The 22,463-nt window shown below is 33.5% G+C and overlaps 2 protein-coding genes across 2 annotated transcripts; one reads left to right on the plus strand and one right to left on the minus strand.

Moving 5' to 3' along the window:
- Positions 1-5,836: 5,836 nt before the first annotated feature.
- On the plus strand, positions 5,837-8,197 carry LOC107927584 (glycerol-3-phosphate acyltransferase RAM2). The gene is made up of 2 exons (XM_016858677.2): positions 5,837-6,636; positions 6,738-8,197. The coding sequence occupies exons 1-2, from the start codon at positions 6,022-6,024 to the stop codon at positions 7,635-7,637; spliced, it is 1,515 nt and encodes a 504-aa protein (XP_016714166.1). The 5' UTR covers positions 5,837-6,021; the 3' UTR covers positions 7,638-8,197.
- A 2,042-nt stretch (positions 8,198-10,239) lies between these two features.
- Positions 10,240-12,122, minus strand: LOC107927548 (putative pentatricopeptide repeat-containing protein At1g12700, mitochondrial). Its single transcript, XM_016858635.1, has 3 exons — positions 11,633-12,122; positions 10,802-11,584; positions 10,240-10,679 (listed from the first exon to the last, which is right to left on the minus strand). The coding sequence occupies exons 1-3, from the start codon at positions 12,120-12,122 to the stop codon at positions 10,240-10,242; spliced, it is 1,713 nt and encodes a 570-aa protein (XP_016714124.1).
- Between the last annotated feature and the right edge of the window lie 10,341 nt (positions 12,123-22,463).

Genomic DNA, 22,463 nt, shown 5'->3' on the forward strand with positions numbered 1-22,463 from the left:
CAAGGCATGGCAATTGGTAAGGTTTCTAAGGTAAGGATATCATGTAAGACCATTTCAAGACATGGCATTGATAAGTTACTATAAGGCAAAGGTCACATGTAAGATTGGTGAGTTCATAAGGCAGGGATACCATGTAAGACCATGTCGAGACATGGCAATGGTAAGCTTCAAAAGGATACCACGTAAGACCATGACAAGTCATGGCAATGGTAAGGTACCAATGTATCCTTAGTATTCCACGTGGTTCAACGGGAAAATTTAAAGAGAACATCAAGGTAAGGTAAGGTAAGACGAGTTATACTAAAAAGGTAAGACAAGTTCATGCTAGAAGAGCAAAGGTAAGTATATAATGTTCATGTATGCTTGATAAGGAAAAAGGTAAGTAAAATGTATTAATAAATTTGATTAAGTAAGTAAGTATTTAAGTAAGTGAGTAAGTGAAGAAGTTCAAAATATGTCTATGACAATTAATGAAGTTGCATTAAGTAGTATCATTCCAAGTAGTAAGATAATTCTTATGAATGTTGTTATTTATTTGCATGCAAACTTACTAAGCTTAATGCTTACCCCATTTATTTTCCTTCTTTTTTTTATAGTTTTTTCAAGCTAACTCGGGGATTGTAAAGTACGTCGGAGGTCCGAGCACACTATCATAAGGATTATTTTGGTATAGCTAGACGTTTCATTTTGAGAATGACATGTATAGCATTGTAGCCATTTTGTGTGTATGATCTTATGGCATGGCTAATGAATGGTATGTAAATGTTTGATAATGATTAGCTATTGGAATGGCTAATCAAGGACATGTTTGGTGTTATGTATGCCTAAATGCTAGTTATTCCATGAAAATCATGAAAAAGGTGAAATTAGCTTTAAAACAATATCAGACAGTAGTAATGACATGAATTTGAAAAATCATTAAAAATAGTAGAAATGGATTTAGATAGTGAATAAGATATAGAATTAAATCTTATTGATACTATTTCCATATGAAAGAAACAGAGTAAATAAAGGAGTTGTATTTTATGAGATGTTTAAATTTTGGTGAGACAGGGTCAGAGTAATTTCTGAATCCTCTGTTCTAACTTTAGAAATTCACTAAAAATTGTAAAAAAAAATAATTAGGAGTTATACTTTATATGTATAGATTTCTTATTGAGTCTACTTTTAAGAGAAATAAACGGCATGGTTATTTGAATTTTGTATAGGGAGAAGATTAATTCATACTGAATAGAGGTCAGAGCAGCCAAACACTGAAACAGGGGAAACTTTAACTAATAAACTGTACTAATTGACTAGACCAAAAATTATGAAACAAATTTAGTAAGAATATATACAAGTCTAGTCTCAGATAAAATTTACGGATTTGAATTTTGAGTTTCGTAACTCGAGTTATGATTTATTTAGTGACTATGATGCAGATGGACAGTTTATTTATGAAAGATGAAATAAATTGTTTTGATTTGTTTAAGTGATCAAAAAAATTTTATTGAGTCCGGTTTGTTCACGGACCGTTTCAATTTCATGTTTTAGGGTCTCGAGGACCCTTTTTAGGGACATATTGAATGAATAAAACTAAATTAATTTTAAAAGTAAATTTTTTATGCCCCGCATTAGTAAGCTAAGTCCGGTAACACCTCGTGCTCGACTCTAGCGACGGCCTCGGGTAAGGGGTGTTACATATATTACCATTCTTTTAAAAATCATGAGTGAGGGAAAATTTTGGGAAATACATTTTGATCTCTTCAGGAGATTCAACAATAATCATAACAAATTTTAATCATGATTCTTATATAAAAACACAAATAGGGATTTTGGATCATTTTATAATTCTTCTTCAACTACTTAAATTTACCACATATGTTCAAATTATTTCAATTCATATAAATGAATAATTTCCCGATAATTTCAATATGCTTCTAGCATTCTAAATCCTTCAAGGATTTTAATATAAACTTTACTATATAGTGATTTATAAAGTTTGTAACAACAACCATTAAACGCAAGTAAAATCTTTTATGAATTGTCAATTTGATAATATATCTAAAGGTTATTGCATCCACCACAAAAGAATATTATATCTTTTCATAATCAATACCAGTACTTAGCGAAAAACTTTATATTTTATTCCGCTTTAGCAAAACTACTTCATTTGCACCCTCATTGGCTTTATACCTTTAGATATTTGGACTACTGGTCCAAAAACTCCTCGAATTTAATTGTACTTAAGTTGCGTCTTTCTATTTTGATCAATTTATTCCATATCTATATTTCTTAATAGATTTATTCAAGATCCTCCTTTTATTTCATTATTTCAATAATAATATTGCATGCAAAATCATTGCCGACCACTTTTATTATTCGGTTCCACATTTTCTCTAATTGACACAACTTATCGAGATCTTTTATTTTCATTATTTTAAAATTTAGTTTCAGGTACTTGAATCTCTTCTGAAGTTTTACTTATTAGTTATGTCTTGGGTCTCTTATGAAACACCTGCCTCCACTATATGACCATCTAGAAGAATTTTTCATATTTGGAACCGATAAATCTATATAACACTTGGTTATTTTTATTAAGTTTTTAAATACATCTAATAATTAACTTGTAATGAGTTATCATTATTGAACTTCTGATTCAAATTACTCTCCCCCTAACTCATTATAAGTTATTATTTCTCTCCTCCTAATGTAAAAACTGACAACTCATGTCATATTTAAATCTCGAATTAATAGCTCAAAAATATTATAAGGAGACTCATATAAATATACATTCCCAATCTCTTATTATGAACCATCTTTGTGTGTTGTGGTGGAGTAGTTGGAACATATACAGTACATCCAAAAATTTTAAGATAGGAAATATTTGGCTCTTGAACAAAAATAAATTGTAATGAGGAGTATTTAATTTATTGGCTTGATGCCTACAACATGTAAATCAATACAATCTCATGTTGAAATAGAAAGTTTTGTTCTCATAAGTAATGATTTAGCTATTAGTTGAAGGCATTTGATAAACAATTCAGCTAAATCATTTTGTGTGTGAACATGAGCTACAGGATGTTCAACTTTTATCCCAATTGACATGCAATAATCATTAAAAACTTGGGATGTAAACTCACCAACATTAACAAGATGAATTGCTTTAATTGCATAATTTGAAATTAATCATTTAAACAAGCAATCTTGCAAACAGCAGGTTGCGAGTTGATAACGCATGTGATTATTTTGTAGATGCATCTACCAAAATCATATAATATCAAAACCATCCACATGGTGGATGAATGAGACCATATTCATTTCAAAAATGTAATACATTAAATCTCAACTTTATTGAGTGAGTTTCTAAGAACCAATTTTTATTGAGAACAAGTAACAAATGAGAATTCTTTAAATTAAAGAATCTTCTGGTTCTTTAATGGATGTCCATATAAATTCTCAATTAATTTTCGCGTCATATACGATCCAGGATAGTCTAACTGGTCATGGTAAGTAGTAAACGCATTTGTATTAGTAAACTTCTGGTTTGCTTTAACATGTGTTTCAATTGTACTAAATTGTAACAAATTGATAATTTTATTGTCATTCTTAATTTTTATTTTGTATCCACATTAAATACTATTGTGACATTTACTATTGGAAATGTCTAAATCACTCTAGATTCTATAATGCCACTAAGTCAATAAATATAATTTTCAAATAATTATATGCAGTATTCGCTTCAGGGAATATGCCAAAATCTTCAAATGCCCAAAAATCTATTAATAGCAAACTTTGAGAGTGGATCTTATTTTCCATGTGTATAACAGGTACATAACTAATGACTTTTCATACATAAGTTTTCTCTCCTACAAGTTCTCATTAGTAACATTTTACCACATAATTTTAATTGAGAACTTATTCTGAATACTGTAGAGTTATACTCACAGTTTTTAAAAAATACTTGCAACTTTAGATGCATCCAACCGTAATAAGTTTTAGATAGAATATTACTCATGTGTAGATCTTTCACAGTAAAATATTTTGCTTTCAACCCTTTAATAGGGATGATGACAAAAGAAGATCACAAAGATAATCACAATCAATTCAATTTAATAACAAGAGTAATCAATAACTCAATCCTCCCTTTTTCATCCTTTCAAAATTGATATTTTTAGCAATAGTGATTCATATGAAATATAATATTTTCCTAATTCAAAATCTCAATATAAGATCCATTATAAATATCTTTTAAAACCAATGGATTAACCATCACAAGATATTAATATATTAGCTCTTCTAGAGCTTTCGACTAATTTTGTACTATCAAATATTGAAATAATATTTATTTGTTTTAGTACCAAAAAAGATAAATACTTTCTATCTATAATGATAGAATTTATTACTAAATTCTCATATCCTTCCTCAAAGAATATTAACAAAAACAAAATATCATATGTGACCAATACTATTTCATATCACATTGATAACATAAGTTATCTTTACCCTTTGAAGAGTTATGTTGAGAACTCTTACTGTTCTCTTATTTATTACTACGTTCCGACTTTTAGTGGTCCGTTTTCTTTATGTTTACATTTACTTCGGGGAATGCAACAAATCTAGTAGAACAAACTTATAAACATCCCAATAGATTCTTTATTTCATAATTACCATCGCAAACATGCGTGAGATTTCAAATCAAAATCTATCTATGCATGTTGTCATGATTAGTCTCTAATTATAATAAACAATAAATAAAACATAGTAAAATATACTTGAAGATTTTTAACATCATCGTCATCACTAGAAGGTATGAAATAGTTCGAAAATATTTTTGATTTCATATGGATAACGATATCAAATCTTTCACCATCCTTAAGAATAAAAAGTAAAATAAGTTAATCAAAACAATGATAACATATAATGAAAGAAGAATGAAAAATAATAATCAGATATGAAACATTAAATAAAATAAACTTCCTATAAAAACTTTGCATCTTGCTGTCAAAGAAATTAAAAATCATGGAGGATAAATTTGATCGTCTATAAAAGGAACTATCACAATAGGGAAAATAAAGAACAAAGAAAATATGAAAGCAATAGAGAATGTACTTTATTAATTGAGGGGATGATTTACAATGCTTCATCAGAGTCTCTATTTATAGGCATAAGAAGTATAAAAGAAGTAGAGATCTAATTCTAATAACTATTAGAATTTAAAGTATATCAAAACTTTATCTTGATCATGATGGACATTCACTTAATAAAATATTCATAACAATTATAAGTTTTTTTCAAAAAAAATACATTTTTATATCTAATCTATCCTTACTTATAAGGTTAAAATACATACAATCTCCAAGTTGGCGATTTCATACAATTTAACTAGTACCTAAACATGTTAAACATGCAGATGTGGCACTAATGACCAATAGCGTGGTGACACATGATAATATCAGATTTTAACATGTGACAAAAAATAAAACGTGTTGTAACACTATTGATCGTGAATGTTATATCAACGTATTCCAACAATTACCTAAAAAAATATTAAACCAATTTTGAAGTTTGACAAATTTAATAAGAAGTATGTATAAACTCCTAACATCGGAATATATTAACCCTTGGAAGTATTAAACGGAAAAATAAGGATTGAAAGTCCCTATGATTCGGCTGCTTCAGAAGCGAAATGGTTTGCTGAACCAGTAAAATACAAGACTACAGCATCCTTGGGTTAAACTAATTATAATACAGACAAAAAGGTTTGACAAGCATTTGGGTTGGCGATGCAAACCGAGCATCTAACTCCCCATAATTTTTTATTTCTTACCCGCCACACAAACCACAACAAGGCCCTCCCCTCGGTTCTTACATTGGCTGCCTGCTAATTACGGCGCCTGTCCTAATTTTTCTCATAAACCACTCCCTTTCTTGTCCTTTAATATCCCTCTTCGTCCCTTTCTACTCTATATAATGCAGCTTCTCCTCTGCAACACATGCATCAAGTTTTTTCCACCTTGGTTGATTTGGTTTTTATAAAACATGGTTACCTCTAACCCTTTCCCTTCCGTTGAAAAATGTCCATCTGTAGGCCGAGAAAAGCAAACTGTGGTGGCTGACATGGACGGTACCTTGCTCATAGGCCGTAGCTCCTTCCCATATTTCGCTTTGGTTGCCTTCGAAGTTAGTGGAGTCTTGAGGCTCCTTTTCTTGCTCTTAGCTTCACCGCTCGCCGGACTTCTTTACTACTTTGTGTCCGAGTCCGCCGGCATCCAAGTTCTTATATTCGCAACGTTTGTTGGGATGAAAGTGAGCGACATAGAGTCGGTGGCACGAGCAGTGCTGCCCAAGTTCTACTCCAGTGATCTGCACCCCGAGTCGTGGAGAGTTTTTACCTCGTGCGGGAAACGTTGCGTCCTTACTGCGAATCCTAGGATTATGGTGGAAGCATTCTTGAAAGATCTGTTAGGGGTTGATATGGTTTTAGGCACTGAGATAGGAACTTACAAAGGTAGAGCTACAGGATTTGTTTGTAAGCCAGGGGTACTCGTTGGGAAGAACAAGGCGGATGCTCTTAAAAAGGCTTTCGGCGAGACGAAGCCAGATGTTGGACTTGGAGATAGGCACACTGATATTCCCTTCATGGCAATGTGCAAAGTATGTAATTAGCAAAAACAAGTTTTCGAATATACATATATATACATATATATATATACATGTACACGATCAACTATCCAATACATGGAAAAATATTGCAGGAAGGTTACCTTGTGCCACCAAATCCAGAAACAAAGGCAGTTGCAATCGAGAAGCTCCCAAAACCTGTAATTTTTCATGATGGACGGCTTGTTCAAAAGCCAACACCTCTGACTGCTCTTCTGATAATTCTGTGGACCCCCATTGGTTTCCCCCTGGCCTGCTTGCGCATTGCAGCAGGGTCGCTCCTCCCAATGTCGATAGTCTACTATGCTTTTTGGGCACTTGGAGTTCGAGTCACTGTCAAGGGAACCCCGCCTCCACCAGTCAAAAAATCAACCGGTCAATCTGGTGTCCTCTTCATTTGCTCACATAGAACCTTACTTGACCCAATCTTTCTTTGTACTGCTCTTGGACGCCCTATCTCTGCAGTCACCTACTCCATCTCTCGTCTCTCCGAGATCATCTCACCCATCAAACTTGTTAAACTAAGCAGAGACCGAGCAACGGATGCCGCCATGATTAAGAAGCTGCTTCAAGAGGGAGACCTAGCTATCTGCCCCGAAGGAACCACCTGCCGTGAACCATTCCTTCTTAGGTTTTCATCTCTGTTTGCTGAATTAACTGACCAGCTTGTGCCGGTTGCCATGGTGAACCGTATGAGCATGTTTCATGGCACCACAGCCAGAGGATGGAAAGGGATGGACCCCTTCTACTTCTTCATGAACCCTACCCCAGCATATGAAGTAACCTACTTAAACAAGTTGCCACCAGAGCTAACGTGCAGCTCAGGAAAGTCCAGCCATGAGGTTGCCAATTACATCCAAAGGGTGATTGCTGCAACTCTTTCATACGAGTGCACAAATTTTACCAGGAAAGATAAGTACCGGGCCCTGGCTGGAAACGATGGCACTGTGGTTGAGAAACCTAAGCTTCCAGCCAATAAAGTGATGGGATGTTAATCTAATATGTTGTTTCCAAGTGATTTATATCCGAGTCATGCTGATGAGAATCTTGACCTAAAGCTCAGTTCAATACTCCTAGTTTGATATTCAGCTAGAGCTCAATTGAGTATGATTTTCTAAGCTCAATTCTGCTCAAGATGAAGTCAAATTATTCGAGTCGTTTGCTCCATTTATATAGTCAAACTGAAGAATAAGAATGAAAATTATTTATGTATTGCAGTGAACGAGTGAATCTGATGAGATTGCAAGAAACTAGTATGCATAGCGAGTGGAGCCCTCTAGAAATTTGGTTCATTATCTGTTCAAGGCTGGTTGAATGTAAGCCATCTTTCGTAATGGTATGATTGAATGTTTCAGTGATTCAACTTTTCATTATGATGCTAAGTGAACCTTACCAGAACCATGTAGAAATTTTTGTAATGGTATGAATTGATTTGTGCGAGCCAACTTTTCGTAATGGTTAATGCAGAAAATGCAACTTCGATATGCTTGAGCAAAGCTTTATTAGAACCACGCTGAAATCATAGCCATCCTTTTCCCTTTAATTATCACTTTGATAATACAACAAAGTACAATAATCAGTATTCGTCAGAAATTTTACAATTTTAACCTGTCCGAGAATGAATAAAATGATCTCATTTTCAAATTCAAAGCAATTGCACGAAATGCGTATGTCTTATCCATAGTTAAATTCCAACAAGCAATTAGTGTTCATTGAAAAAAATGCAGTCATTCCCGTACCCGTAAACCATACAACCAAACTCAAAGCAATTGTTTTACATGAAGCCAAAAATGAATTAATGAACTCAACAACTTTACTCTTCAAAGTACTCAAGTTCTAGCCTTATTACTTCTTCCTCGGTGCGGGTGAGCCGCACTGGAGTTCACCTGTGTAGAACAAACTACTTAAAACTAAAATTTGCAGGAAAAACATGGTTTTTACTTTTTATACAGCTTCAAATAAACCAACAATATGCACTATGGTTGCTTGTACAGTTGTACCTTTAGGTGAAAGATTTACATGTATGTTTCATTAAGGAAAGGCCTACACACAAGGCCTCGAAGAGCTACGTTAGGATTGGATTTAGCTAAATTAAGCAACTTGAAGCCATCAGTGCAAGCAATTGTTGCACCACCTGGAAGTGAAGCTCCTCTCTGTGATGCAACAGATTGCAAGTAACTGCCCAGGACATAATCAGCCAGGAAGCAAAGATTATTATACTACTTTCAAGTGGGAATGATTAACATAACTACTAATTCTTAGCTGCATCTTTTACATAAATAAGCCTTTACTTCAAACGAAACAATGAAAAAGCCCACTTCCTTGCAAGAATAGACGACTAGGCGAACTAGTCAAAGACCCTGTGGCAAAATTCCTTTGCCTAAGATGACCCTACTTGCCTAAAGAATGAAAAGGGAACTTGCAAACATATTTCTCTTATAAAGGAAACAACATTCCTGTCATTTGGCAAACTTTCTAAGATCTGATGGACCATGGTTTGAATGAATCATCCTGACGGGTTACTTTTGCAGTCTAAGACGCAAGCATATAATCACTGTAAGGAGCAGCTAAAACTGCTGAGCAACAGAATTCTGCAGAGCTGTCCATTCACTGACCCGCATAATACCTCCTACAGCAGAAATTATATCCTGGTAAACAAAATCGACACCATAGATCAGAGCAAATTCAGTTTGTGTAGTCTGTGAGTGTGCTCATAAAGGTGTGGCAGCAATATTTTAGACCATTAGGGTATGAATTTGGTAAACTAGACATACTGTATTTAATCTCAAACCCACCAATTTGGTAAACTAGTTTAAAATTGTTTTACCTGATAAGGATTAAAAAACTTTCTTTGAACCATTTCTCTTTGTCAAATTTAAGATCTACATAACACAAACATGAGTCCATTTCACTTAGCTTTAAGGAAGACTTACCGTCTGATATGCTGGATGCGGCTGAGGGAGACATTGGCAGAAGACCACATGTAACATCCTTGACAGACTGGCAGCAAATAAGCTTAACCTGGAAACAAAAACTCACCAGACATTAGAAGTAATCCTTTTTTCATATTTTCCTAAACTATACAACTAAAGCATAAGCATTTTAAGAAAAGAGAGAATCAAATAGGCACCTGCTGGAGTTGCTGATTGAGACCAGCCAACTGCTAAGTGAAGTGTTGAAGTGTTGAGGATTTGCCCACAATATTCTCATTGGTGCTGAATACAGGCTCCAGTAAGCAGAAAACAACCATCCCAATGGAGAAAGGATGGGGTACAGATTACAGCTGCAGACAGAATAGAGTCCCCACAATTTTCCCCCCGATTTTTAGGTTTTCAACGTTACCAGCAGCAAGATTTTCACTTGAGAGGTTTGAGAAGAAATTCTACTCAAAAAGATCACTGGTGAAAAGTGAAACATGGTGTATAACATTTGTTTCTTTCATACTTAATGTTTACAGTATATCGGCTAAACTGAAAATAGAACTTAACACTCATTGTACTTTCCAAAACTTTTAACTTATCACAACAGTCCAAGTTGGCTATGAACAAATTGATTCAAATTCACAAGTGACGATCTTTACACTATCTGTGGAACAATTCAGATCAATATTGATTTTTCAGATCGTAAGATCAGATCCAAAAACAAGGTAGCAGTGCATAAATCTGCAGAAAAGCCCTTACTGACCATTTCCGTAAGAAGTTCTGTTGCCTTTAAGGTATAGCTGTTTCGAAGAAATCCTTGGATCATTACATTATAACAACAGCTATTAGGCAAACAATCATTATCTCCCATGCTCCTAAATAACTGGTATGCTTCATCTGCTAATCCCTCATTGCAAAATCCATTAACCATTATAGCATATGTGTAAACACTGGGTTTTAAACTATTCACCGAGAGTTTATGAAATAATTCCTTTCCAACTTCAATATGCCCAGCTTTGCACAAGCCATCAATTAGGATATTATAACAGACAATACTGAGTTCCAACTCGCTGTTCCGCATTGCTTGAAAAAGTTTCAATGCCTCTTCGAGTTTACCTCTTTTGAATAAACCATCCAGCAGAATATGAAAGGTCACTATATCTGGAACTTGTCTAGAAGCAATCATCTTTCTGAAAAGTTCACATGCAGTTGAAATTCTCTCCCTAATTTACACATACCTTGCATAAGAGTGTTGTATGTGACAGTATCCGGGACTGGTCCTTTTCGAGATATTTCATGAAAGAGTTCCATTGCTTCGTCAAACCTTTCAGCTTTGCAATATCCGTTGATCATGATGTTGTAACTACGTATATCAGGTGCACAACCCTTCTTAATCATCAACTGTAATACTTCTCTAGCTTCGTCCATTCTATTTCGCAAGCAATGGTCTTTTATTAATGTATTATAAGTAACAACATTTGGCTCAATGCCTTGCTTTCTCATTGTGTCAACAATATTTTCAGCTTCAGAAACCATCCCTTCTCTGCAATGCGCATCAACCAATATATTATATGTGATAACATCAGGTTCGATGCCTCGCTTTCTCATTATGCCAACAATATGTACAGCATCAACAATCATCCCATCCTTGCAATGTGCATCGATCAATATATTATACGTGACGATATTAAGTGAAATATTGTTATCCACCATTTCATTCAAAAACCTTGTTGCCTCCCTCTGCTGGCCCGAATTACACATAGCATGAATTAAGCAATTGTAAGTAACGGTATTTGGTCTAATGCCCTTAACCGTCACATGAGAGAAGAGATCAAGAGCCTCATTTAGTGATCCTATCTTACAAAGACAGTCAATGACAGTGTTATATGCTACAATATTGGGTTCAAAACCTCTTTCTTCCATCATTCTTAGAAACCTAACAGCTCGATCAGTATTCCCGGACCCAGTTTTACACAACCCATTAAGTATTGTACTGTAAACAATTAAATTAAGTTGATAACCTTTTTCAACCATTTCATCAAACAATTTCACAGCCTAAGAAATCTTACTTTGCCTACAAAGCCCATTAATCAAAGTGGAGAAAGTTACAACACTAGGCTCAACCCCTAACTTCAGCATTTTCCCCAAAACAGAAAACCCAAAATCAATATGACCTAATTGACAAAAGCAATTAATCAAGATGCTCAAAGAATAAACATTATGGGGAACTCCTAATAATTCCATCTGGCTACACATAAAAACAACAGTGGCATAATGTTTCATTCTACAAATGGCTCCTAATAATTGGGTGAATTCCACAATGTAAGGCTTTGGGTGCTTCTCAATCATCTTATTAAATAAAGTGAAAGCATCATCAACATTATCAAAGCTATCATACTTTTTTCGCTTTCCCCTCACAGACATGGAATTCTTACTCAAAGCATCGATGTGGTTAGCAAGGGTTTTAAAAGAATAAGAAATAGAAGAGTGGAAATTATAACGATTCTTTCCACCATTAACAATAGAGCGAAGAAATAAAGAAGAATTAAGCTTACCCATATCTTGAAAATAAGCAAAATGAAAAAGCAAGAGCCGAGGCGGCACTGCCAGAAGAAGTCATGTTCGATACTCAAATTTAGAGGTCTGGGGAGGGTACGGATCGGATGGAACTTTGTTGTTACTGGTTTGAACTAGTTTTGGTTAGCCCTCATCATCAATAGAGTTGTGCATGGGCCGGGCTACCCAGTCCCGGCCCGAAGGCCAGCCTAAAAAATGAGAGGGTTCGGGTAAAAATAGAGGCCCGAAATATGGATTTGGGTAAAAAATTAGGCTCGTTTAAAAATGGGCCAGGCTTCGGGTAAAATTTTTTTTGGCCCGGGCCCGACTCGGCCGACCCGAATTATATATTAAAAATATTTTTTTATTTTTAATCATATTTATATTTTATTTTCAATTTTAATATAACAATTTTTTATTATATTTTTAATTTGTGTATTGTTTTAAGAATTGTTTTAGTTTTATTTTTTATTTACTTCTTGTTTTAATATTTGTTTTTATGTTTTTAAATGTATTTGATTTATTATATTTTAAAATTTTTTATTTAATAAAATAAGCTAAAAAAATTTTAATATGGGCTAAGCTTGGGCTTAACAATTTTATTTCGGGCCGGACTTGGATAAATTTTTAGGCACATATTTCGAGCCAGGCTAGGCTCGGGCCTAAAAAAAGGCCTAAAATTTTTTCTGAGCCCGATTCTTACTCGGCCCGACCCGACCCATGCACACCTCTAATCATCATCATGTCAAATCATGATATTATTTGGGAAAAAATATATACTAAAAAAAGATTTTTGGATAAAAAAGAATAAGATTTATTTTATAGTTTAGTACAAATTTGTAAAAGAATTATTATTTTTTATTGTTTTGTATTATTTCTCTATTATATTACTATTATTTTATTATTTATGTTTGGATATTATATATTTTTTTGTTTTAATTATTGAACCTATTTTAATATTATTTAAGTATTTTTTTTCATTTGTTGAGGTATCTTATGTATTATATTTTTAAAATTTATTTTTATATAAAAAATTTAATACGAGCGGACCGAGCTAAGCTCAAGTTTTAATATTTTTATTTGAATCGGATTTAAATAAAATTTTAAATTTATTTTTTAGGTGGGGCATAAATTTTTGACTTGATTCACCCTATAATCAACTCTAATTTTAGTGATGGAGGTTAGGTTTTTGGTGGGTTTTAAAGCCATATACATTGCAAGCATTAACCAATATTTGGCTGGAAAAAAATTACGCTTAACCACTTCTTTTATTTAGTTATCTAAATTTATTTTTCAAAAATATTAACATAAAACATACCCCCAACTAAAAATCCATTCATAAAATCTCTAAACATACACAATAGAAATAGTGAGAAAACTATATGTTAGAATTAAGTGACTCGAATCCTTATTTAAGTAAAATACAGTGGTAAAATAAAATAAAAGAAGAATACATGTAGAATTACACTTTTTTTATTTTATTTTAGAATAAGGTTTTTTTAAACCTTATGAAATTCTATTTATTTGATATTGATTAGAATAAGGTGTTTTAGTCTTACTAGAATATGGCTTTACAAGCCTATAAATAGACATAATCTATTCCTCTTGTATTAAAATTCAAATTCGACATAGCGAATTTTCTTCTCCTTTGCCCGTGGTTGTTTTTCCCGAAAGAGTTTTCACGTAAAAATCTGTGTGTTTTTTATTTTTATTTTATTTTATTTTTTTCACACTATATCTTACATACACCATGAAGTTTCTCTCGATAAATTCAAAAACTCTAAACTTCAAATGGTGCAATTACTAAGGAACTAAGTTCGAAAGTTGACGTCCCATTTCATTTTATTGAAATCATTTATTATATAATTTAATATATGAATTTTGATTTGGTGTAATTATGCATATGAAATTTGAATTTCGATTATATTTATACATAAAATTTTGATTTTGATTCAACTGTATATATTTAAAAAAATAAATAAATACATTTATGTTCATATTAGATTAATCTAATTATTTGTGTATGCAATATATTAACATAAAATTATGTTAACTTGCTAATGTTGTCAGTGATTTGTGAAAATTAAATCAAATCAAAATTTCATATATAAAATTACACGAAATCAAAGTTCACATATGACATTGCATATTAGTTCATATATAATTTTGATATTTATCTTATGAAAAATCAAAATTTAGGGTCGGATTTTGTTTTAAATTTAAGGAAAATATAAGACAATAATCGAAAAGTAGAGCAAAGTTCTCACCCCCACAAATAGAAGAACAAAAGGTGGATAGCTATTAAAATCGATCTTGAAAAAGCTTATTATCGAATTCGTTGGAATTTCATTGAAGCTTCACTTCAGGCAGCAAGTATACCTAATTTCCTTTGTAATGTCATTATGTCGGCTATTTCTAGTTCTACTATGCAGGTTCTTTGGAACATGGTGTCAACGCAGAAGTTTAGGCCAACAAGAAGAGTTTGACAAGGATGTCCACTTTCACCTTACCTTTTTATTCTTTGTATAGAGTGGTTAAGGCATGGTATTCATACAGCCATTGATAATGGTAAATGGTCTCCTATCTAGTTGTCTAGATTAGGTCCATCTTTGTCCCATCTCTTTTTTGCAAACGATTTGATTCTTATTGGTGAAGCGGAAGAAAAATAGGCGAGGGCTATTAAAGAAGTATTAGATATGTTTTTTTCTTCTTCGGGGCATAGTGTCAACAAGCAAAAATTAAGCATTTTCTTCTCCAGAGGCGTTCAAGAGAACTTTAAAGGGCGTATTAGCAGGTTGTTTGGGTTTCAGATGGTGCAAAATCTCGGCATGTATTTAGGAGTCCCTCTCTTTCACGAAAAGGTAACGAACAACACCTTCTGTTTTGTTGTGGACAAGGTGCGAAGCAAACTTTATAGTTAGTATGCTAGACAATTCTCCCTAGCTAGCAAAGTAGCATTGGCGTAGTCGATCTTATTCTCTATCCCAAGCTTCTTTATGCAATCGATGATGATCCCTAAGGGCTTGTGTGACAAGATTGAAGGAATGGTTAGACAGTTTATTTGCGGTCCTGTAATGGTACTAAAAAAAAACCTTGGTGAGTTGGGATTCGGTTTGTCAACCCAAACAACATTGTGAGCTTGGTTTAAGGTCATTGCAAGATCACAACACTTCATTTATGATTAAGCTGGGTTTCAATATCGTTTCTAACTCGTTTGCTCTGTGGGTTAAAGTTCTCAAATCAAAATATGGGGTTCAGGAAAGATTGCCAGAGACTTTATTAAGGGGAGGAAGTTCTTTTTTTGTGGAGATCACTCTCAAAGGTATGGCCTCTCCTTCATGAGAATATTCTTTGGTCTGTTGGAGATGGTAAAAGTATTAACTGTTTGAGAGATCCTTGGATACCAAAATTTGGGCCTTTGTGTAAAAAGATACCTCCTAATTCTACTTTGGACATGGAATGCAGTGATATGGTTACTAAGAATAGTGATTGCCATTTCGAGTTATTCCATCTTTTGGGTTTCAGATGATGTAATTAGGCAGATTGTGGGAGTCCCTCCTCCCCAGTCAAAGCTGGGTGTTGACAGAATTATCTGGGGAGGTACCACGTTTGGTTCTTTCTCCATCAAAAATGTGTATGGAAAAATACAGGGAGACTCATGGAATTCGAAAGAAGTTATTTGGTAGTTACCGTGGAAGTTTCAAAAACCAGAAAGGGTGAGATTTTTCTTATGGCTTGCGTTTAGACAAAGGTTACTCACCAACGTAGAAAAGATAAAAAGAGGAATAAGAATTGGTCCTACTTGTGGAATTTGTGGGCATGAGTATGAAGATGTGCTACACACCCTCCAGGATTGTATTGCAACAAGGGATTTTTAGAATCATTTAATCCCATTAGGTGAGCTTCCTACTTTTTACTCTGGGTCTCTCTTTGAATGGATGAAGCATAACATCATAAATCAACAAATTGTAAATTTAGCGAAACGGGTTAATAGGCATTGTTTGTTCAGGATTATAATTTGGCGCATTTGGAAAAATCGACTTTTTTATAAAAATAACCCAAAAAATTAATTAATTACATAAATGACCTATTTTTTAAATTAAACATGTAAATAAACTAAAATCTACAGTAAAAGTTGGTGGAGCCAAAGAGTTTGGAGGCCACCAACATACCATGTCAGTAACCAGGAAAAAAAATAATTTTTTGATGGAGCCATGTAAAATGGTGCCACCTGTATAAATACCAGAGAAATACAACAATTTCTAAAAAATATGGAGGACTTAAAAAAAAATCATTTTCTGGTGGAGCCAATTAATTTGGTGCCACCAGATTCGCCTGACACATCCACCCTGTTACTTTCTTCTTCTTCTTTTATTACTTTTTTTAACTTTTTTTCCTATTCTTTCTTCTTCTTCTTCTTTTTTTTACTTTTTTAAGTTTTATCTTTTTCCTTATTTATTTTATTTATTATTAATTTTTAAAAACTTGAAATGTATATTTGAAATGTTTTATAATATATATTTTTTAAAATTTTAAATATATATTTTTTAAATATTAAATATATTTTTAATAATATAAAAAATTTAAATATTTTAAAGATATAACATTTCAAATTTATTATTAGTTTTATAATATTTTAAATATTTTTTAATTTATTTTATAATATTTTAAATTATGATTTTTAAATTATTTTAAAGATATTCAAATCTTTTTTAAATTCTATTTAAAATTTAAAAAATAATATTTTATTTAAAAAAGTGAAATTTAAATTACTTAAAAAATAAAAAATATTTATTAAAAATAAATTTATTTAAAAATATATATTAAAAAATAAAAATTTAAATAAAAAATTAAAAATATATATTATAACTGGTCACATCATGTTAGTGATATGACCAGACATAAACTTCAATATTAATTAAAAAAGGGGATGAATATTATATAAAGGAGTTTGGTTCCCCCTTCAGAAGAAGGAAAAGAGGAAAAAAAAAGTAAGTTACTTAAAATTTTTATTTTTTTATATTTTATAGTTATTGTAATATAATAATTAATTATGTTGTATTTATGTTTTTTTATATTATGCAGATGTCAAAATGTCTCCTGAAGCAAATATGAATCACACTTCATCGAGGATCAACGAAATAGTAAAATTAATTATAAATTAAATAAAAAAATCGTTTTAGTTTCTCTTTTTTTCTTGCTAAGCACTACTTTACTCGACCTGTTTTGATTGCATGAAACTGATCTCTATTTAGTTATTATTATTCCTTTTTAACTATTTTCTTGCATGAAATTAATCTCTCCGTGTTAGTTATAATTTTTTAATTTTAGTACACATTCATAAATTTATATATTAATTTTTTAATTTTAGTACACATTCATAAATTTATATACTTAATATATATTTTTAATAGGTAAAGACAAAAAAGATTTTCTTAATATATTTAAAATTTTAAAAAACTTAAAAAAATAAGTTTATTAAAAATGTTAAGTATAACCAATTTATATATTAATATATTTTTAAAATTTTAAATATATTAAAAAATGTTAAGTATAACCAATTTTAAAATTTTAATATATTCAATATATATTTTAATAGGAATAGAGGAAAAAGATTTTTTAATATATTTAAAATTTTAAAAAAACTTAAAAAAATTTAAATATATTAAAATTTAAATATGTTAAAAGAATATGTTGAGTATAACCAATTTTAATTTTTTAATAGTTGAATATATTTAAATATATTAAAATTTTGAACATATTTAAAAAATTTAAGTATAACCAATTTTAAAATTTTAATATTTTTTTTAACAGGTAAAGACAAATTTTTTTTAATATATTTAAATTTCTAAAAGGAAAAGGGGTAGGCAACTTTGAAAACTGATGGTGCCAATTTTTTGGCTCTACCAAAAAAGGAAAATTTACCATACAGTATTTAATTTATTATTACTTATTTAATTTAACTTAAATAAAAAATATTTAGAATGGCTACGTTGGTATAGTATAAGTGTGATGTTTTTGTTTTCTCAACTTTTCTATTTTAGTCTTCAATATATAATTTTATGTTTAAATTATATAGATAATTGATTTATCATATTTTTATAAAAAAATTACCATACAGGATGGGTATCGGATTTTGAGGTCGTGGTTTCATTTTCCCAAGTACGATCCGGACGAGCGGATCATGCCATACTTATAGTTGGCAAGATTTGGGGACGTCGCATTGATCCGGAGGTTTGACCTAAGGGCGAACTTAATATCCGCCTTGATTGAGCAATGGTGTACGAAGACCCACACCTTCATTATGCCGTGCGGGGACTGCACTATCACATTGGAAGATGTCGCTATGCAACTTGGGTTATGAGTTGACGGTGCCATGGTCACAGGTCGAAGCAAAGTGTTGGAACTTTTAGTACTATGCCACAGATTGCTTAGTTGGTCCCCTAATGATGGGGAACAGAATTTCATATGCTTGACATTGACATGGTTGAAAGCAAATTTTAAGGAGTTATCGAGCACTGCCACTGAGTACGAGGTGATGTGTACTGCTCGAGCCTATATTATACAGCTGATCGGAGGTACTTATGCCAAACAACATGTCTAATAGAGTCCACTTAAAGTACTTGCCTCTATTGGAGGATTTTTCTCGTGCCGGTAGTTACAGTTGGGGATCAACAGCGTTGGCCGCATTGTACTATGAGTTTTTCCGAGTAACAACACATGGGGTTGGTAACATGGCTGGGTCTGCTACAGTCTTGGGTTTTATACAGGATGTCGTTTCTAGCGGCTGTTAGGCACCAACCATATTCATGGCCACTTATAAATAGGAAAAAACAAAATTATACTTAACATTTAACGACTCATAAGTGTGGATAATATTTTCCAAAGTTTAACTGCTAACGTGTTTGTTTCGATTTCAGATGGGTCACGTCTCTGGGAATTGGTACGAGCCAAACTTTAATCATTTACCGCCAAATGATAGAAGCGTACGCTGGAGATAAAGTAATATATATTTATATAGTTTAAATAACATTAATTTAACTTATCCACTTGCAATATGTGATGTGACTTGACTCATTATGTTATATTGTGCAGTTCTTGGGGATGTTGTATTCTGCACTGAACATTGCAACCCTTATTCCTCAGTAGGTTCACACTGAAGCCCATATGTGGTGTATTAACACACTGGTGCTCAACTTCTCAACTGTTGAGTGGTACAACATAATCGAGTTATACGACAATTTGGGTGTAGACAATTTATGCCGGTCGAGCCACAATAATTTGTTGATGTCCACGGTAAGACCATGAGGGGGAAACATACAACAGATTAGAGTGTGGAACATCAATCTTATGTAGCACTATGGAATGCCCGGTACGATAGGCGGCCTGAGATGTACTCCTACATGTTTGACTTCAGTCTCTCGACTGAATACATGCAGTGGTACATGACTCAATGGCGCGTTTATTTATATGGTGGACAACTTATGATAGTACCGGGTCACGGCTATAGACGTAGAAATCAACCTATGGGGGAGCTAGGGGATTAACATATGCCGGAGCCCAACTCGGAGGACCAACCTTTGAACACATCGGACCGATGGGTTGGTGCTTTTTGTGATGAGTCGCAGAGCAGTTCATATCACTCAGACATTGGCGGTTCAAGTTCATATCACACAGACATGGGCGATTCGAGTTCATATCACCCGAATATAGGCGTTTTGAGTTTATTTCACCCAGAGCAATCACCGATATCATTTGATATGTTCGGTAATAACATGTACTCCACCCCCGTCTTAGGCCACGTTCAATCCAGTTGTCGTTCTTCCTAATGTGTATAGTACACCCTAACGTCCACCCCGTCAATGAAGGCTCGTAAACTGCTATACCCCGAACGACGATAACACTCTCGGTTCTTTCCAATTTTGAGTTTTGTAAATTTCAAATGTTATTTAATATTTGTTGTATTGGTTTAGGGTTCCACAACTTATATATTAGTCTTTTTTATATAATTTATAATATCTTTTAAAGTATTTAAAGTTGCAACTGTTAATTTTAAATAAAAACTTAACACTAAATAATACAAACTTTATTTCTAAAATATCATAAAATGCAAACATCAGGTACAAAATTTAATTTCTTTCAGACAGTAAAGATTGACCAGTGTAGACGTTTCTATGGGGACATTTGCTCCGATTATGGCTAACTGTTCTACATATAGTGCAATGCTTTGGATCGACCTGTTCTCTTATATCCATGTCGTTTTGAATCCTCATTGTTGTTGATCTACCTTTGACTCTCCTACATAGTAATCGATCTGGAAACATCTCGAATGCAGGCGATTGCACTTTCTATGTCGATACATCCCTTAATACGGGGAACTCGTTACCCCAAATATGCAACGTAAGTTCAAGTGTGTATACATCATTGATATATTTTTCGACATTCAAACTGTAGGCACCACACGCTGCAACCATATGTGCACACGGATACCGTAGTGTTTGGAACATCCCGCACTCACATCTCCTGTTTCGGAGATCAACTCCATAGGACTATGGCAGGATCTTTGACCGACGACCAATATACCCTGTCACTCAAAAAGTTTCTAAATTTCGGGAATATAGTTCTACATTCATTAACCTAGCCCTTTGAGCGTTCTCTTTCATGGCATCTCTAATTTTTTTGATGTACACGTGTCCTACCTCTAACTGTTTTGCTTATTTCAACCCCATTTTTGGAATTAAGGTTGCTAGCTTGTAAAATGTGGCTAAAAAAACCGCTAAAATTTGTAAGTGACGCGTACGCCTCAAGATGGAGTTAATGGCCTCAACGAGGTTAGTTGTCATTTGACCATACTGCTACCCCTCATCAAAACATTGAGCCCAATGCCACGGCTCCATGTTACCCAGCCACTGTTTGAGAGAAAGATTGGACCCCGCCATATCAGTCTTTAACCTCGCCAACTTATGTCGGAAACGATGTGCTTCTAGCTTGTATCCTACGTATGTATTCTGATAAAATGTGTTACCATCAAAATTAGGAAATGGACTAGAAATAATTACAAATACGAATTTAAATACGATATTTTTACCCATGTTCACAATTTATTTCTGCCTGTCTTTGCTGTTGTACTCATTATGGAAGTTGACAGCGATGTGACGAATACAATAGATGGACTTCCACAGAACCAGATTGTCGAATCGTAGCAACAAGACCCTTCGATCTGTCGGAGATAATACAAATGTTGTCTTTCCTGACAACATGTCTCCGCAAGTTCCAAATAAAATACACCCACAATTTAGAGTTCTCGAACTTCACAATGGCAAAAGCGATCGGTAGTACATTTCTATTATTGTCTTGTACAACCGCAATCAGAAGTATCTGCCTGTATTTTTAAAAAAAGACATGTTTCATCAACTTGCACTAGCGATTTGCAGTGGGGGAAGGCCCTAACACATGGATCGAAAGTCCAGAATAGTCAGCGGAAAACTCTTCTCCCCAGTTCCAATTGTCTATTAGGGCCTCTATAAGGTAACATTTGCAAGTCCACGACAGTTTTTGGGATATACTCCACCATCGTTAAAATCCAACCCTGAAGTTCATTGTATGATTCATTCCAGTTACCGTATAATTGTTGTATAGCCATTTGTTTCACCCACCACGTTTTCCTGTATGACACTCTGTACTGAAATCGAGCTTGCATATCTGTAATCAATGTTGACACAGGAACGATTGAGCTATCTTTCACTAGTGGCATGATACAGTTGCAAAACTTTTGGCATCCAATTTCCAGTGGTCTTGAGACATATGTGCGATAGTACATGTAGGATGCCTTTCTAATTTTCGTATTTGCCACTGTTAAGTCCTCTGTATAAATACAGCTCGAACTTGCCAACCACACCCATCGTCGGCTCTCCAACATTTCCTAACATATAATGTCGGTGTAGATTTGACAACCTTGTAATCAATCGACAACTTCATGCTGTATTGTTTGATGGCAAACACACAGTCCGCCTTGTTCTCAAACTATTGCGCAATGAAAAACTCCTCGAACTGTGAATTTACTGCCAATCTATGAGCAGGTACTATATCGGCGTACTCAGGAAACTCGGATGCATGCGCTGCATCTGGATCTACGTTCAACATGTCGCCCCCAGGTTCATTTTGTAAAATAATGCCACGACTCGGGTTACTGAATGAAGGGCCGTGAACATCTTCAACCTCCTCCGGGCCTTCATCATCAATATCGTCCGGAACCTTATCAATATTGGGGTCACTAAAATCTTCAACGTCTTGATTAGAATCTTCACCATTATTGGTCATTTCTCTGACATTTGCCTCTGTGCT

The sequence above is a fragment of the Gossypium hirsutum genome, chromosome A10 (assembly GCF_007990345.1).
Source record: "Gossypium hirsutum isolate 1008001.06 chromosome A10, Gossypium_hirsutum_v2.1, whole genome shotgun sequence".
Classification (NCBI taxonomy): domain Eukaryota; kingdom Viridiplantae; phylum Streptophyta; class Magnoliopsida; order Malvales; family Malvaceae; genus Gossypium; species Gossypium hirsutum.

What these genes read in the sequence shown, in the direction of transcription:
- LOC107927584 (XM_016858677.2), top strand. Translation starts at nt 6,022, where the DNA reads ATGGTTACCTCTAACCCTTTCCCTTCCGTTGAAAAATGTCCATCTGTA. An exon ending in CCTTCATGGCAATGTGCAAA is followed by an intron (nt 6,637 to 6,737) that starts GTATGTAATTAG and finishes AAAATATTGCAG; the next exon opens with GAAGGTTACCTTGTGCCACC.
- LOC107927548 (XM_016858635.1), bottom strand. Translation starts at nt 12,122, where the DNA reads ATGGGTAAGCTTAATTCTTCTTTATTTCTTCGCTCTATTGTTAATGGT. An exon ending in TAATGGGCTTTGTAGGCAAA is followed by an intron (nt 11,585 to 11,632) that starts GTAAGATTTCTT and finishes TGGTTGAAAAAG; the next exon opens with GTTATCAACTTAATTTAATT. An exon ending in ATACAACACTCTTATGCAAG is followed by an intron (nt 10,680 to 10,801) that starts GTATGTGTAAAT and finishes TATTCAAAAGAG; the next exon opens with GTAAACTCGAAGAGGCATTG.